The 18,378-nt window shown below is 43.7% G+C and overlaps 2 protein-coding genes across 3 annotated transcripts in view; one reads left to right on the top strand and one right to left on the bottom strand.

The window, feature by feature from the left end:
- Nucleotides 1-217: 217 nt before the first annotated feature.
- On the top strand, nt 218-7,347 carry LOC121550544 (UPF0764 protein C16orf89 homolog). The gene is made up of 7 exons (XM_041862848.2): nt 218-698; nt 1,273-1,425; nt 5,444-5,594; nt 5,885-6,002; nt 6,129-6,291; nt 6,446-6,586; nt 7,053-7,347. The coding sequence occupies exons 1-7, from the start codon at nt 524-526 to the stop codon at nt 7,160-7,162; spliced, it is 1,011 nt and encodes a 336-aa protein (XP_041718782.1). The 5' UTR covers nt 218-523; the 3' UTR covers nt 7,163-7,347.
- A 7,175-nt stretch (nt 7,348-14,522) lies between these two features.
- The window catches only part of LOC121551675 (tetratricopeptide repeat protein 30A), a 39,391-nt gene continuing 35,535 nt past the window's right edge, over nt 14,523-18,378 (bottom strand). For both annotated transcript variants that reach the window (XM_041864385.2, XM_041864386.2), the window contains exons 17-19: nt 16,868-16,946; nt 16,020-16,149; nt 14,523-15,092 (exon numbers count right to left, since the gene is read on the bottom strand). In XM_041864385.2, the coding sequence (XP_041720319.2) occupies nt 14,956-15,092; nt 16,020-16,149; nt 16,868-16,946 (346 nt within the window). In that variant the 3' untranslated portion in view covers nt 14,523-14,955. The remainder of the gene's footprint in view (nt 15,093-16,019; nt 16,150-16,867; nt 16,947-18,378) is intronic.

The raw sequence follows: 18,378 nt of genomic DNA, 5'->3' as shown, positions 1-18,378 counted from the left end.
CTTGTTGCAGGCAAGGCTATAAATTGGCCAAAATAACTGTCTTGGCTTATATTATGAATGCATGCACCCCTCTACTCTGTCATCAAAATGATGAGATTTATAAAAACATTAATTTGATCCAACACGTCTGATGAGTGTCTACCAAAAGACTCTTGTCCTTGACAATCTCTCTCTCTCTCTCTCTCTCTCTCTCTCTCTCTCTCTCTCTCTCTCTCGCTCTCTCTCTCTCGCTCTTTTCTCTCGCTCTTTTCTCCTCTTCAAATTCCTTGAAGAAACCATTTCCATATGGACGAAATGCAACTACCACACATTTTATTAGCCTAATTAAATTAAATGGAATTCCCAGCTTCTCAAGCGATCGATCCACGTGACAGCCAGTTTTCGCCAAACAACCCGCGGTGCGCTCACTCACGCACTTTCCAATTCCCATACCAGTTTGAGGGAAAAGTGCGTCCACGTCCTTCAGATATATGCGCTGCGTCAACCGTTTGGGGTTTAGACTTGTAGTAGCCTATATCAGAACATGGCTAGGTTTGTAGTGGTCCTGTTCTTTGTCCTGGTTTTCTCCGTCACAACTGCGGCGCACGAGGAGGTCATTGATGTGATTCTAGCCAGCCTCGCCAAAAGCACATCGTTCCTGGAGCAGGAGCACCGCAACATCAACCTAGACGGAGTGGTCGGGTACATCCTCCTGCAGGGTGAGTAGTATATTAGCGTCATTCATATCACTGCCAGTAGGATCATTCTCTATGGAAAGAGAATAACAGAAAGGCCTGCACACTGTAGCATGCACTGTGTAGCATATATCCTCCCAATTACCGTGACAACGTTTCGATCCACAAGGATCTTCTTCAGGTCCAACGGAATAGACAACCCAAATATCTGAGTAAATACATGTCGAGGAAAAATTTATTATTTTTATGCATGTCTGGACATTAAATTGTAGTCTATCTATGTGGCTGTTGTGTTAGGCTAGTGCTGGCTCAGCAAGTCAGAATGCACCAATTGCCTCCGGTTCCGCTATTGCGGTGTCCCGCATAACAAGGCAGTTTTTCCAGGCTGTCTGATTGAAATAAAACAGTAGAATATGTGATTTGTCGATATGGAATACAAACCTTTATGGTTTATCGAGGTTTGTTATTGTTCTTGTGGGTGTGTCAACATTGCAGATAGAAAGAGGCAAATATGACGTAATAATTTTTAAGAAGCCATTTAGGATTACAAATGTCTTTGAAAACATCTCTTTCCATGTCCTTGTTGTCCGGGCAACAGCGGAGTTGAAGGAAGCAGTAAGAACTTGGCCGCACACTGACCCTGTGAGCTGGTCTCAGCGCACCGCTACGGTTACCCTGGTCAAGAGGTTGGACCAGAGCCTGGCCAAGGCTGTCACTGAGCTGGAGAAGACTGACCCCAAATACTACAGAGGTAAATACTACTACACCTCTCTCTCTCTCTCATTTCAATTCAATTCAATTCAATTCAATTCAATTCAATTCAAGGGGCTTTATTGGCATGGGAAACATATGTTAACATTGCCAAAGCAAGTGAAATGGATAATACACAAAAGTGAACTAAACAATTAAAACATTTACAGTAAACATTACACTCACAACAGTTCCAAAAGAATAAAGACATTTCAAGTGGCATATTATGTCTAAATACAGTGTTGTAACGATGTGCAAATAGTTAAAGTACAAAAGGGAAAATACATAAACATAAATATGGGTTGAATTTACAATGGTGTTTGTTCTTCACTGGTTGCCCTTTTCTTGTGGCAACAGGTTACACATCTTGCTGCTGTGATGGCACACTGTGGTATTTCACCCAATAGATATGTGAGTTTATCAAAGTTGGATATGTTTTCAAATTCTTTGTGGGTCTGTGTAATCTGAGGGAAATATGTGTCTCAAATATGGTCATACATTTGGCAGGTTAGGACGTGCAGCTCAGTTTCCACCTCATTTTGTGGGTAGTGTGCACATAGCCTGTCTTCTCTTGAGAGCCAGGTCTGCCTACGGCGGCCTTTCTCAATAGCAAGGCTATGCTCACTGAGTCTGTACATAGTCAAAGCTTTCCTTAATTTTGCGTCAGTCACAGTTGTCAGGTATTCTGCCACTGTGTAAATAGCATTCTAGTTTGCTTAGTTTTTTTGTTAATTATTTCCAATGTGTCAAGTAATTATCTTTTTGTTTTCTCATGATTTGGTTGGTTCTAATTGTGTTGCTGTCCTGGGGCTCTGTGAGGTCTGTTTGTGTTTGTGAACAGAGCCCCAGGACCAGCTTGCTTAGGGGAGGGACTTCTCCAGGTTCATCTCTCTGTAGGTGATGGCTTTGTTATGGAAGGTTTGGGAATCACTTCCTTTTAAGTGGTTATAGAATTTAACAGCTCTTTTCTGGATTTTGATCATTAGCGGGTATCGGCCTAAATGTTTTACGTTGCACACGGAGGATATTTTTGCAGAATTCTGCATGTAGTCTCAATTTGGTGTTTGTCCCATTTAGTGAATTATTGGTTGGTGAGCGGACCCCAGACCTCACAACCATAAAGGGCAATGGATTCTATAACTGATTCAAGTATTTTATGCCAGATCCTAAATTGGTACAGTGCCTTCGGAAAGTATTCTGACCCTTTGACTTTTTCCACATTTTGTTATGTTACAGCCTTATTCTGAAATTGATTAAATATATATTTTTCGTCATCAGTCTACACACAATACCCCATAATGACAAAGCAAAAACAGGTTTTTAGAAATGTTAGCTAATTTATTAAAAATAAAAAACAGAAATATCACATTTACATAAGTATTCAGACCCTTTACTCAGTACTTTGTTGAAGCACCTTTGACAGCGATTACAGCCTCGAGTCTTCTTGGGTATGACGCTACAAGCTTGGCACACCTGTATTTGGGGAGTTTCTCCCATTCTTCTCTGCAGATCCTCTCAAGGTCTGTCAGGTTGGATGGGGAGTGTTTTTTTATTTTTATTATTTTTTATTTTTTGGGGGGGATGGATCAGCTTCATATTGCAGATAGATTGTAACTTCTATCAATGTAATTGTCTGCATCACTTCCAATCCCCCATGTTTTTTATATATATACTCCCCTTTATTACTTTTCAACCCCGCCATCCTTTCCCTACTTGGAGTAAATTAGTGAACAACAATGCTTAGGCCTCTACTTCCAGCCTATACTTACTATCTACCCCTTATGGACACAGTCAATTTTACAATAATTCTATTATATATATATATATATATATATATATATATATATATATATATATATATTTTTTTTTTTAAATAATAATTTAAATTGAAAGATTCTAATTTTTGAATCTGGAGTTGTTTTGCGTGTCAGTTCATAAACACTATGCCATGGGTTCGGTACGTCAAAAATCTCTTCCCAACTATTTTGCAATCTATATGGGACGGCTGTCAATCCTTTGGTCCTTAAATGAAACTGGTATACTTTTTTATTTATCACAGTTTTCTTTAACCAATTATGTTCTTTAATGCAAGGCCGACAGACAAGTTCCTTAATTTCTCCCCCTTCCACTTTCCTCTTCCACTTTTGCGGTAAGGCTGCAATTATTTGGTTGTAATTTTGGGTAGAGCAGACATTTCCATATGTTTTTGTTAGCTGCATGTGCGACATAACTCCACCAGTCCTACCGATGATATCATTTACGAAGATTATACCTTTTTTAAACATTCTGTCAAAAAATAAAGGTTTTTTGTCAATTAGTATATTTGAATTTAACCACAATATTTGTTGCATTATTTGTTCTGTCGTTTCTGGAGGATTAAATTGAAATTGCAACCAACTTTCTATTGCTTGTTTTAGAAATAGTGATATTTGGGAGATGATTTCCTTTTCAAATAACTGAAAATGAGTTGTTGTAATCTGAATAAAGGGAAAAAGGCCTTTCTTGAACATTGGGTGAGACAATCTTACTAATTTGGTTGAGAACCAGTTTGGATTTAAGTATAACTTTTGTATGACTGAAGCTTTTAGTGATAGGTCTAATGCTTTCATATTTAATAATTTCTGTCCTCCGAATTCATATTCATTATATAAATATGCCCTTGGATGGGGAGTGTTGCTGCACAGCTATTTTCAGGTCTCTCCAGAGATGTTCGATTGGGTTCAAGTCCGGGCTCTGGCTGGGCCACTCAAGGACATTCCGAGACTTGTCCCGAAGCCACTCCTGCATTGTCTTGGCTGTGTGCTTAGGATCGTTGTCCTGTTGGAAGGTGAACCTTCGCCCCAGTCTGAGGTAGTGAGCACTCTGGAGCAGGTTTTCATCAAGGACCTCTCTGTACTTTGCTCAGTTCATCTTTGCCTCGATCCTGACTAGTCTCCCAGTCCCTGCCGCTGAAAAACATCCCCACAGCATGATGCTTCCACCACCATGCTTCACCGTAGGGATGGTGCCAGGTTTCCTCCAGACGTGATGCTTGGAATTCATGCCAAAGAGTTTCATCAGACCAGAGAATGTTGTTTCTCATAGTCTGAGAGTCTTTAGGTGCCTTTTGGCAAACTCCAAGCGGGCTGTCATGTGCCTTTTACTGAGGAGTGGCTTCCGTCTGGCTCCCATCTCCATAGAGGAAGTCTAGAGCTCTGTCAGAGTCACCTTCGGGTTCTTGGTCACAAGGCCCTTCTCCCCCGATTGCTCAGTTTGGCTGGGCAGCCAGCTCTAGGAAGAGTCTTGGTGATTCCAAACTTCTTCCATTTAAGAATGATGGAGGCCACTGTGTTCTTGGGGATCTTCAATGCTGCAGACATTTTTTGGTACCCTTCCCCAGATCTGTGCTTCGACACAATCCTGTCTCGGAGCTCTACGGACAATTCCTTCAACCTCATGGCTTGGTTTTTGCTCTGACATGCACTGTCAACTGTGGGACCTTATATAGACAGGTGTGTACCTTTCCAAATCATGTCCAATCTATTGAATTTACCACAGGTGGACTCCAATCAAGTTGTAGAAACATCTCAAGGATAATCAATGGAAACAGGATGCACCTGAGATACATTTTTAGTCTTTTAGTCTCAAGGCACTGTGTGTCGAATTTTATGTTCCTTTTGATGGCATAGAAGGCCCTTCTTGCCTTGTCTCTCAGATTGTTCACAGCTTTGTGGAAGTTACCTGTGGCGCTGATGTTTAGGCCGAGGTATGTATAGTTTTTTGTGTGCTCTAGGGCAACGGTGTCTAGATGGAATTTGTATTTGTGGTCCTTGCAACTGGACCTTTTTTGGAACACCATTATTTTTGTCTTACTGAGATTTACTGTCAGGGCCCAGGTTGACAGAATCTGTGCAGAAGATCTAGGTGCTGCTGTAGGCCCTCCTTGGTTGGGGACAGAAGCACCAGATCATCAGCAAACAGTAGACATTTGACATCAGATTCTAGTAGGGTCTCTCTCTCTCTCTCTCTCTCTCCTGTAGAGTTTGAGCCTCTGTTGACCTGGACCTTCTGGTCGGTACCTCATGAGTGGAGCTCCACAGATCCCTCTCTGGTCTATTCCTCTGTCCGCACCATGGAGTGTTACGATGAGACACAGAGCGACAAGTGTATGACCTTGCTACTGGGAACGTGGTAAGCACACACACCATGCTTTTGAGCAGTAATGCCTCACTAAATCTCATTTATTTCAATGTGGTAGTAGGAGTGTCATATAACCCAGAAGGCCTACAGCTTCCGTTGGCCAGTTTGCTAATACATTTATATATGTGTGTGTGTGCCTGTGTGTGTGTGTGTGTATGTGCCTGTGTGTGTGTGTATGTGTGCGTGCCTGTGTGTGTGTACGTGCCTGTGTGTGTGTGTACGTGCCTGTTCGTGTGTGCGCGTGCATGCATGTTATATATGTGTGTGTGATGGTTTGTCAGGAAGAACAACGGGACTCCTTGCATCGTGACCAAGTCGTGTCGTGACACCATGACGAGGTTTGGATGTCCTTACTACTCCCTCTCTCACCAGCTGCTTTACTTCATGGTGGGAGCCAATGTGAGACCACACCCACACAACTTTCTATGCTCCACTCCTGTCTTCTCCAATTTTCCCTCCCTCCCTAACCCCCTCCTCCCTCTCTCTCTCTTCCTCCTTCCCTGCCTCCCTGCCCCCCTCCTCCAGAGAGGTTGTTCTGCCATGTTGAAGGGGGACATGCGTACGTCGCATGCTAACCTAACAGAGAGACAGTACCAGAGGATATTCTGCTCCAACATGTTGAAGGGAAACATGGACATCATACAGAAGGACTTCACCGGGGAGACCCAGGACCTCTTCATCGAAAACAGTCAGTCTCAAATGACACCTGATTCTGCTTTTAGAAAACAATTCAATCTATAGATGCGCTTTTTTTTTAACCATAACACGTAAAGCCTTTATAAGCTGTAGTGTTTCAAATGAGATCATGGTTTAACTTTCTGTAACTTCCTCCCTGTCCAAAGTAATGCTGTGTGGATTGGCTGGTTTCTCTGACTTCCTCAAAGTTGATTGGCTGCAGCACATTCTGAGGCTGCAGGACCAGGAAGTGGGATGTTTTACACAGCCCCACAGAAGAGTGAAGAGGAGAGAGAGAATGTTGAAGGGTGTGTGTCAAGAATATCCCTGGCATTATGCATGCCCATACGCACGCATACAAACACACAGAGAGAAACATCACACAGAGAGAAACATCACACAGAGAGAAACATCACACAGAGAGAAACATCACACAGAGAGAAACATCACACAGAGAGAAATAGCACACACACACACACACACACACACACACACAGAGAAACAGACACACACACACACACACACACACACACACACACAGAGAAACATCACACAGAGAGAAATAGCACACACACACACACACACACACACACACACACACACACACACAAACACACAGAGAGAAACATCACACAGAGAGAAATAGCACACACACACACACACACACACAGAGAAACAGCACACACACACAAACACACACACACACAAAGAAACAAAAACCAGCTTCAATAATCTTTTACTGTTCTATCTTCTCCTCCCCCCTCCTCCCTCCAGATGGTTGTGCCAGTCACATAACAGGCGTGTCAGTGAGCGCTCTGGGAGGATACCTCAACTACTACCTGACAGAGCAGGACATCACCAAGAGACCACTCACCTGGATGTGAACCCCTCAGACCCGTAGGGCTCTGGTCAAAAGTAGTGCAGTATGTAGGGCAGTGTTTCTCCAACCAGCCGTTCCATTGATTTGATCTATTCCACAGCAGCACCAGTGGTGTAAACTACTTAAGTAGTACTTTAAAGGGATTTTACTTAAGTCGTTTTTGGGGGGTATCTGTACTTTACTTTACTATTTATATTTTTGACTCTTTTTACTTTTACTCCACTACATTCCTAAAGAAAATAATGTACTTTATACTCCATACATTTTCCCTGAGACCCAAAAGTACTCGTTACATTTTGAATGCTTAGCAGGACAAGAAAATTGTCCAATTCACACATTTACCAAGAGAACATCCCTGGTCATCCCTACTGCGTCTGATCTGGCGGACTCACTAAACACAAATGCTTCATTTGTAAATGACATCTGAGTGTTGGAGTGTGCCCTTGGCTATCTGTAAATGACATCTGAGTGTTGGAGTGTGCCCTTGGCTATCCGTAAATAAAATAAACACACATTGTCCTGTTTGGTTTGCTTAATATTACGTTTGATACCTAAGTATATTTAAAACCAAATAATTTAACACTTTTACTCAAGTAGTATTTTACTGGGTGATTTTCACTTTTACTTGAGTGATTTTCTATTAAGGCATCTTTACTTTTACTCAAGTATAATAATTGGGTACTTTTTCTACCACTGGCTAGCACACCTGATTCAACTGGTCAACTAATCATCAAGCACTTACCTGAATCAGGTGAGCTATAGTTCAGGGCTACAGCAACATTATGTCAGGTCTGGGGGTCCCTGAGAAGTGGTTTAAGAAGCCCTGACGTAGGGAATAGGACCCTTTGGGACGAATGCAATTTATAAATCTTAAACTTGAAATGAAAATATGCAATTTACATAGATTTTGTATGCCATTTGTTTTGTGATTTATAAATGAAATGTGCTTATTTATTTATTTGTGACCAACACAGCTTTATTAATTTGTGGAGACATTGTATTTAAACAGAATTTCCTCCTATTTTAAGAAATTATAGTATGCAGAAATGAAGTATAACAACTAAGAACATTTGAAAAGTGAGGCCCCTAGGCCTATGTTCATCTGACTGTTGTCGTGACGTTACTTACTTTAATGTATGACTGTTATTTATCGATTCACCTATGTTTAATTGTCACTCGATTAAATTAATCATGTAACAATTAACTCATTAGGAATTTGGGGCAGCACGGAATAAGTTGATTAACGAATTACCATCTCCCGAATTAAACTCTTAGATATGTTATATATCGATAACAGTCACTTATTAAATAATTACCTCTTATCAGTCTCTTTCTGAACGTCGCATAATCCTTGAACCTGCAAGAACCCTGACCTTATTGATGAATCAGCAATATACAAATTGGCTTAATTATTTATTTACTAACTAACAAAATAATAACACAATACAAACACACACACACACACACACACACACACACACACACACACAGGTTATTGATTACTAACGTAATACAATGAAAACAGGTCCCTAGTGGACTGGACTAACAATACCATGACTGCTTGGGTAGTGGAGGAGTCAGAATGGAAGGGAGAGACAGAGATTCAAACTATCGTGGTTACTTTGGAAACTACATTCACAGAAATACAAATGCTTAAAACCCCACTAAACGCTCATTCGGATTAGAAATGCAACATGTATTTACGTGTAGCTGTCATCGATAGTTGAGTTGATGATGTAGAACTCTGGTTTGCCCACCAGAGATCCCAATGTCCTTGGCAGAGTTTCTGGTCGTAGTGCTGGTTAGAATGGATACTTCAGGATTTTTTTCTGGTCTTTCTAGTCTAACCATTTTGTAACGTGTAGCTTCAGCTTCACGCTTCTTGGTCTTGTAGAGTGTCAACCATTGTGGGGCTTACTGGTCTGGTAGAAATTCAACCATTTGCAATGTTTGGCTCACGCTTCACGTCTGCTGGTCTGTAGCGTTTGAACCATTTTAAGCCATGGGGCTTGCTGGTCTGGTAGAAATTCAACAATTTTCAACGTTTGGCTCACGCTTCACGTCTGCTGGTCTGAGGTGAATTTCGTCACGAGGCTTTTTATGCACTCGGGGTAAAAGGGGCGTTCCATCATGTTTGTGCTCATCTGGGCGTGGCCACTGACTGAGAACAAATTAATATGGAAAACAATAATCTCATCTAGAATGCTAAAATCACATTATCTTCACAAAAGTATTATTATACTTAATCATTCGTTTCATACAACAATTAGATGCAAACCTCATAACTGGGAAGTGTTCACCCCCAGAGATACAGTTATGTTGTTCCACCGTCTTTAATGACATCACAACATAGTAACGAATTTGACATGATTGTTCTTTAAGTCCCCACCAACCATGTCCTACATTATTTTAAGTAGGATGTTCAAACCTTTGCCTAGCAGGAATCTTTGATCCTCAGCCCATGAGGGCAAGTCATGACACTGTTGACTAGCTAGGGGATAGATAGGTCCCTTTCTATTGCATCAGACTGTTGACTAGCTAGGGGATAGATAGGTCCCTTTCTATTGCATCAGACTGTTGACTAGCTAGGGGATAGATAGGACCCTTTCTATTGCATCAGACTGTTGACTAGCTAGGGGATAGATAGGTCCCTTTCTATTGCATCAGACTGTTGACTAGCTAGGGGATAGATAGGTCCCTTTCTATTGCATCAGACTGTTGACTAGCTAGGGGATAGATAGGTCCCTTTCTATTGCATCAGACTGTTGACTAGCTAGGGGATAGATAGGTCCCTTTCTATTGCATCAGACTGTTGACTAGCTAGGGGATAGATAGGTCCCTTTCTATTGCATCAGACTGTTGACTAGCTAGGGGATAGATAGGTCCCTTTCTATTGCATCAGACTGTTGACTAGCTAGGGGATAGATAGGACCCTTTCTATTGCATCAGACTATTGACTAGCTAGGGGATAGATAGGTCCCTTTCTATTGCAGGATAAATGTAAAACAGGAGTAAACGCTTGCAAAACGTTTTGCTACAGTCGGTGACTAATGAGTTCACCTCTGGAAACTCTCAACCAGGGAGAGGGATGCAGAACATGTGACGATCAAGGCAGTGTCATTGTGTTAAATAGGTTCAGGAAAAATCAGACATCCCTGACTGAACACACACCTGATGAGTCAAATACTTTAATAGTATTTCAGGTGCCCTTGATTTAGCTTGGAATAGTAGCTCATTCCATTGGTTGCATTGTACCGGGCAAACTAATCAAGCTCTATGTGAAAATATTTGATGAATGTATTTGTCTGTTACCCAGAGATACTTCACATTCTGGTTGCGTCCCAAATGTCACCCTGTTCCCTACTTTTTTTTACAAGAGCCCTATGGGAACTTTATAAGTAAAAGGGGGCCGTTTGGATGCAGCCTCTGAGCTAACAATACCTGCATGACCAGTATGCTAATGTTGAATGGATGACGGTGATGAATCAGATACATTATACAGAAGTACTTTTTCAAGTGCTGAAAAGGTCTTTATATTGTAACAGGGGAACTCATCCACCAGGTTTGGGGTCAATTCAGGAAGTACACTCAAATTCAAATTGTCTTCAATGCTTTTCAACATTTGGATTTGGAATTACTTTTTGAAATGTACTGGAATTGAAATGGAATCAACCCAACCCTGTCGTCCACTTCATTCACTACCACAGAGACACAATCACAAACCACTCATCATGTACAATTATTTTTATTCTGTAGAAAAATAAATACAATTGAATATAGACTAAAGAACGGTGACCGTCTTTTTAAACAGAAGGTAAAAGAGAAATTACAAACGCACTAAAACTTAGCGTCCCAAATGGCACCATACAGTGAGGGAAAAAAGTATTTGATCCCCTGCTGATTTTGTACGTTTGCCCACTGACAAAGAAATGATCAGTCTATAATTTTTATGGTAGGTTTATTTGAACAGTGAGAGACAGAATAACAACAACAAAATCCAGTAATGAGGGAAATAAGTATTTGACCCCTCTGCAAAACATGACTTAGTACTTGGTGGCAAAACCCTTGTTGGCAATCACAGAGGTCAGACATTTCTTGTAGTTGGCCACCAGGTTTGCACACATCTCAGGAGGGATTTTGTCCCACTCCTCTTTGCAGATCTTCTCCAAGTCATTAAGGTTTCGAGGCTGACGTTTGGCAACTCGAACCTTCAGCTCCCTCCACAGATTTTCTATGGGATTAAGGTCTGGAGACTGGCTAGGCCACTCCAGGACCTTAATGTGCTTCTTCTTGAGCCACTCCTTTGTTGCCTTGGCTGTGTGTTTTGGGTCATTGTCATGCTGGAATACCCATCCACGACCCATTTTCAATGCCCTGGCTGAGGGAAGGAGGTTCTCAACCAAGATTTGACGGTACATGGCCCCGTCCATCGTCCCTTTGATGCGGTGAAGTTGTCCTGTCCCCTTAGCAGAAAAACACCCCCAAAGCATAATGTTTCCACCTCCATGTTTGACGGTGGGGATGGTGTTCTTGGGGTCATAGGCATCCTTCCTCCTCCTCCAAACACAGCGAGTTGAGTTGATGCCAAAGAGCTCGATTTTGGTCTCATCATCTGACCACAACACTTTCACCCAGTTCTCCTCTGAATCATTCAGATGTTCATTGGCAAACTTCAGACAGGCCTGTATATGTGCTTTCTTGAGCAGGGGGACCTTGCGGGCGCTGCAGGATTTCAGTCCTTCACGGCGTAGTGTGTTACCAATTGTTTTCTTGGTGACTATGGTCCCAGCTGCCTTGAGATCATTGACAAGATCCTCCCGTGTAGTTCTGGGCTGATTCCTCACCGTTGTCATGATCATTGCAACTCCACGAGGTGAGATCTTGCATGGAGCCCCATGCCGAGGGAGATTGACAAGTCTTTTGTGTTTCTTCCATTTGCGAATAATCGCACCAACTGTTGTCGCCTTCTCACCAAGCTGCTTGGCGATGGTCTTGTAGCCCATTCCAGCCTTGTGTAGGTCTACAATCTTGTCCCTGACATCCTTGGAGAGCTCTTTGGTCTTGGCCATGGTGGAGAGTTTGGAATCTGATTGATTGATTGCTTCTGTAGACAGGTGTATTTTATACAGGTAACAAACTGAGATTAGGAGCACTCCCTATGTATAAAAAGACACCTGGGAGGCAGAAATCTTTCTCATTGAGAGGGGGTCAAATACTTATTGCCCTCATTAAAATGCAAATCAATTTATAACATTTTTGACATGCGTTTTTCTGGATTTTTTTGTTGTTATTCTGTCTCTCACTGTTCAAATAAACCTACCATTCAAATTATAGACTGATCATTTCTTTGTCAGTGGGCAAACGTACAAAATCAGAAAGGGATCAAATACTTTTTTCCCCTCACTGTATATCCTTTACTGTGCACTACTTTTGACCGGAGCCCAGGACAAGGCCTTTCTCCTCGGGACAAGGCCTTTGTCCTCGGGACAAGGCCTTTCTCCTCGGGACAAGGCCTTTGTCCTCGGGACAAGGCCTTTGTCCTCGGGACAAGGCCTTTCTCCTCGGGACAAGGCCTTTCTCCTCGGGACAAGGCCTTTCTCCTCGGGACAAGGCCTTTCTCCTCGGGACATGGCCTTTCTCCTCAGGAGGTTACAGAGTGTACAGAGACAGGGAGCAGGCAGACCTAGACCAGGTTAGGACTATCACCCCGTAGGCCTCTGGTCTAAAGTAGTGCACTATAAATGGAATAGGGTGTCATGTTGATTTTAGTAATTTAGCAGATGCTCCTTTCCAGAGCGACTTACAGTTAGTGAGTGCATACATTTCTCATACTGGCCCCCCGTGGGAATCAAACCCACAACCCTGGCGTTGCAAGCGCCATGCTCTACCAACTGAGCTACAGGAGGCGTCATGTGAGACGCAGAAAAGTGTTTGGGGTTGTAGTATAAGCATATGGCCATACTCACAGAGACAACAAGCACAAAATATATATATATATATATATATATACATACACACACACACACACACACACACACACACACACACATATACATACATACATACTGAACAAAAATATAAACGCAACATTTAAAGTGTTGGTACCATGTTTCATGAGCTGAAATAAAATATCCCCGGAATTTTCCATACGCACAAAAAGCTTTTTTCCTCAAATTTTGTGCACAATTTTTTTTTAACATCCCTGTTAGTGAGCATTTCTCCTTTGCCAAGATAATCCATCCACCTGACAGGTGTGGCATACCAAGAAGCTGATTAAACAGCATGATCATTACACAGGTGCACCTTGTGCTGGGGACAATAAAAGGTCACTCTAAAATGTGCAGTTTTGTCACACAACACAATGCCACAGATGTCTCAGGTTTTGAGGGAGCGTGCAATTGGCATGCTTATTGCAGGAATGTCCACCAGAGCTGTTGCCAGAGAATTGAATGTTGCTTTCTCTACCATAAGCCGCCTCCAATGTTGTTTTAGAGAATTTGGCAGCACGTCCAACCGGCCTCAAAACCACAGACCACGTGTAACCACGCCAGCCCAGGACCTCCACATCCGACTTCTTCACCTGCGGAATCGTCTGAGACCAGCCACCTGATGAAACTGTAGGTTTGCACAAGCGAAGAATTTCTGCACAAACAGTCAGAAACCGTCTCAGGGAAGTTCATCTGCGTGCTCGTCGTCCTCACCAGGGTCTTGACCTGACTGCAGTTTGGCGTCGTAACTGCAAATGCTCACCTTCGATGGCCACTGGCACGCTGGAGAAGTGTGCTCTTCACGGATGAATCCAGATTTCAACTATACCGGGCAAATGGCAGACAGCGTGTATGGCGTAGTGTGGTCGAGCGGTTTGCTGATGTCAACGTTGTGAACAGAGTGCCCCATGGTGGCGGTTGGGTTATGGTACGGGTAGGCATAAGCTACGGACAACGAACATAATTGCATTTTATCGATGGCAATTTGAATGCACAGAGATACCATGAGGAGATCCTGAGGCCCATTGTCGTGCCATTCATCCGCCGCCATCACCTCATGTTTCAGCATGATAATGCAAGGCCTCATATCACAACATTCCACAGGCCACAATCAACAGCCTGATCAATTCTATGTGAAAAAGATGTGTCGCGCCCCTACCTTTAAAAAAAAAAAAAAAAAGTATCTGTGACCAACAGATGCATATCTGTATTCCCAGTCATGTGAAATCCATAGATCAGGGCCTAATGATTTATTTCAATTGACTGATTTCCTTATATGAACTGTAACTCAGTAAAATCTTTGAAATAGTTGCATCTTCCATTTATATTTTTGTTTAGTGTAATAATAATAATAATATCTGTAGGAAGGTGTTTTTCCTCAGTCTGTCAACAGTTCTCTGGGCCCAACTAAACTAAAGATGGTCAAATTGATGAGGCCCCATGGGTTCTCCCACTACGTGAGTGTGTGTGTGTGTGTGTGTGTATGTATGTGTGTGTGTGTGTGTGTGTGAGAGACGAGGAGTGAGTCTAGAATATGCTCAACAGCATCAGAACAACAGCTTGTAACTTTCATCTGATGCAGTGGGCAGTACTATAATAACTAATGTGATGTGGTCCATGTTGATAGATTTGAACTGGTGGGGGCAGTACTATAATAACTAATGTGATGTGGTCCATGTTGATAGATTTGAACTGGTGGGGGAGTAAAAAAGGTTTTTAAAGTCTTTAGCGTAGACTACTGGTTACGTCCGATGACATCACTGGGTTCCGTGCGATGACATCACAGGCTCCGTTCTGTTCTAGTATGACATCACTGGTTCCATCCGATGACCTCGTAGAAGAGTGCTTTGAGCAGGCGAGACTCGTAGGTGACGGTGTTCTTTCCTATGTGCATCCTGTCCTCCTCCAGTGGCTGTTCTATCATGGCTGGCTCTGTCTTACCATACACTATTGGGAGAGAGGGAGCGGGGGAGAGGGGAGGAGCGGGAGGGGGGAGAGAGGGGAGGAGAGGGAGGGGAGGAGAGAGGAGAGGGAGGGGAGGAGAGGGAGGGGAGGAGAGAGAGGGGAGGAGAGAGAGCGAGGGGGAGAGGGAGGGGGGGAGAGAAGAGAGGGAGGGGAGGAGAGGGAGGGGAGGAGAGAGAGAGTGGGGAGAGAGAGGAGAGGGAGGGGAGGAGAGAGAGCGAGGGGGAAGGAGGGGGGAGAGGGAGGGGGGAGAGAGGAGAGAGAGGGGAGGAGAGGGAGGGAGGAGAGGAGAGAGTGGGGGAGAGAGAGGAGAGGGAGGGGAGGAGAGAGAGCGAGGGGAGGGAGGGGGGAGAGGGAGGGGGAGAGAGGAGAGGGAGGGTAGGAGAGAGGGGAGAGAGGGGAGGGGGAGAGAGAGGAGAGAGGGAGGGGGAGAGAGGGAGGGGGGGGAGAGAGAGGATAGAGCGAGGGAGGAGAGGGAGGGGGGGAGGGAGGGGGGAGAAAGGGGAGGAGAGTGAGGGGGGAGAGAGGGGAGGAGAGAGTGGGGAGAGGGAGGGGGGAGAGAGGTATAGAGAGGAGAGGGAGGGGAGGAGAGAGGGAGAGGGAGGGGAGGAGAGAGGGAGAGAGAGGGGGAGAGAGGTATAGAGAGGAGAGGGAGGGAGGAGAGAGGGGAGAGGGAGGGGAGGAGAGAGGGGAGAGGGAGGGGGGAGAGAGGTATAGAGAGGAGAGGGAGGGGAGGAGAGAGGGGAGAGGGAGGGGAGGAGAGAGGGGAGAGAGCGAGGGGGGAGAGAGGGGAGGAGAGGGAGGGGAGAGGGGAGGAGAGGGAGAGAGGGGAGAGACGAACGAAGGGTAAGAATGTGGGAGGGTAAATGGTGTGTTTAAACTGTGTGTGTGTGTGAGTGTGTGTGTCCGTACCTTCGCAGTGCTCCAGGAACTGAATACACTCCTGAACAACGGAGTCCCTGATCATGATCATGTGTTTGGCCATGTTCTCCAGCAGAGACAGGAAACAGCGCTTAGCATAGAACCAGGTGTCTGTTCCCAGCTACACACACAGGAGGAGAACCATGAGAGGAGGATAGGGTAGGGGTGCCAAACTCCCGTAAGCAAACCAAAAATGCACAGGTTTTCCTGAAATCCTGGTCAGACGATTTGGGATTTCCTTCTTAATCACTCCTGATTCCGGGAATCATCCAACCAGGATTTCTGGAAAACCTGGCTGGAAATGTTGGGAAAGTTACCGTAATTTCCCAACCCTGGGGGTTGTATGACAACTTGTACCTGGCTTGAAAACCAGTTAAAACCAGTTAAACAAGGTAAGAAATAAGATGGAGACGGGGCACAAATGATGTGGCCAGAGAAAGGGGAGATGTGTAGATTATGGAGGAATCTACCGCGTAGCTCCATGGGAGAGTTCTAGGAATGACAACAACACTCCTACAGAGACACTCTGTGTGTGTTCAGCCGGGCTGAGTGAGCGGACACAGGTGCTGAACTCTGGGTTATGTTTCGGTTGGCCGATATCTAAACATAGACCAAACACTCTGGAATGTGTGTCCCACCCAAATGGCACCCTATTCCCTATATAGTGCACTACTTTTAAAACAGAGTAGTGCACTAAATAGGGAATAGGGTGTCATTTGGGACGCACACCCAACATGTATGTCAGGGGTGAGTTTATTTATTTATTTATTTTTTGTCATTTAGTTGTTGGAAGTGGTAGAAACATTCAAAAACGGCCAGATAGAAAAAAGATGTCCGACCTTCTTGTTGTACGGTTCCAGACTCTTGATGACACGGGTGATACCGAAGTCATAGTTCCCCTTGGCACAGTACAGGGTCCTGGAAGAGACATATAAACACTATTAAGACCATACAGGGTCCTGGAAGAGACATATAAACACTATTAAGACCATACAGGGTCCTGGAAGAGACATATAAACACTATTAAGACCGTACAGGGTCCTGGAAGAGAGATATAAACACTATTAAGACCATACAGGGTCCTGGAAGAGAGATATAAACACTATTAAGACAGCGCAGGGTCCTGGAAGAGAGATAGAAACACTATTCATTAACACACTGTAGTAACACTGTACCTGCCAATGTAACCAGTGATGTAGTGTTAAAACAATAGGTGGGTAAAACTCTGATCACTCTACACAGTGAGTGAAGTAATGCTCCCTACACTTTCAATTAGGGGTGTAACGATCCATCTACTACATCGATGTATCGATTTATATTCCTATGATCCAACTACATCGATCTGCGCTCGGCGAGTTGGCCTTTTGGACAACATATATCGATCTAACATCGTTTTAAAATGTAATAAATCGATTGTATCGATACTAGGAAATAACCCATTGGATTTAAGCACGTCAGACTTTATATGGATGTTTTTTCTTAGCACTTTTAATGATAAAGGCTTTAAACATTACTCGATTCAGTCTGCCTATCCGTGACGTCATCGCGCCAGCAGCAGCGCAAAGGCGCAAAGAGAACAAAACATAGCATGGCGGACGACAGAGGAGAAGCCGACGAGCGAGAAATTATCAAGCCACCATTGCGGTCCTTACAAGAAACAGGAATCTAGGAAACTTCACCTGCACTGTCCAGTATCCAGGTATTTATTTCAGTCACACTGGTTGAATTTTTGGCTAAAAGGTTACTGAATCGATTTCAAGTCACTGAATCGTTTCGGATCGTATCGTTCTAAATGAACCAATATCGTCCTTGAATCGTATCGACAACCACGAATCGTGATACAAATCGAAGTTAAAACGAATCGTTACACCCCTACTTTCAATGCATTTTGCCCCAAAGCTCCCTTCACTTTCAATGCATTTTGCCCCAAAGCTCCCTACACTTTCAATGCTTTTTGCCCCAAAGCTCCCTATACTTTCAATGCATTTTGCCCCAAAGCTCCCTACACTTTGAATGCATTTTGCCCCAAAGCTCCCTACACTTTGAATGCATTTTGCCCCAAAGCTCCCTACACTTTCAATGCATTTTTCCCCAAAGCTCCCTATATTTTCAATGCATTTTGCCCCAAAAGCTCCCTACACTTTGAATGCATTTTGCCCCAAAGCTCCCTACACTTTGAATGCATTTTGCCCCAAAGCTCCCTACACTTTCAATGCATTTTTCCCCAAAGCTCCCTACACTTTCAATGCATTTTGCCCCAAAGCTCCCTATACTTTCAATGCATTTTGCCCCAAAAGCTCCCTATACTTTCAATGCATTTTGCCCCAAAGCTTCCTACACTTTCAATGCA

The sequence above is a fragment of the Coregonus clupeaformis genome, chromosome 35 (assembly GCF_020615455.1).
Source record: "Coregonus clupeaformis isolate EN_2021a chromosome 35, ASM2061545v1, whole genome shotgun sequence".
Classification (NCBI taxonomy): domain Eukaryota; kingdom Metazoa; phylum Chordata; class Actinopteri; order Salmoniformes; family Salmonidae; genus Coregonus; species Coregonus clupeaformis.
The sequence above is the reverse complement of the archived record's forward strand: the minus strand, read 5'-3'. Positions and strand labels throughout refer to the sequence as shown.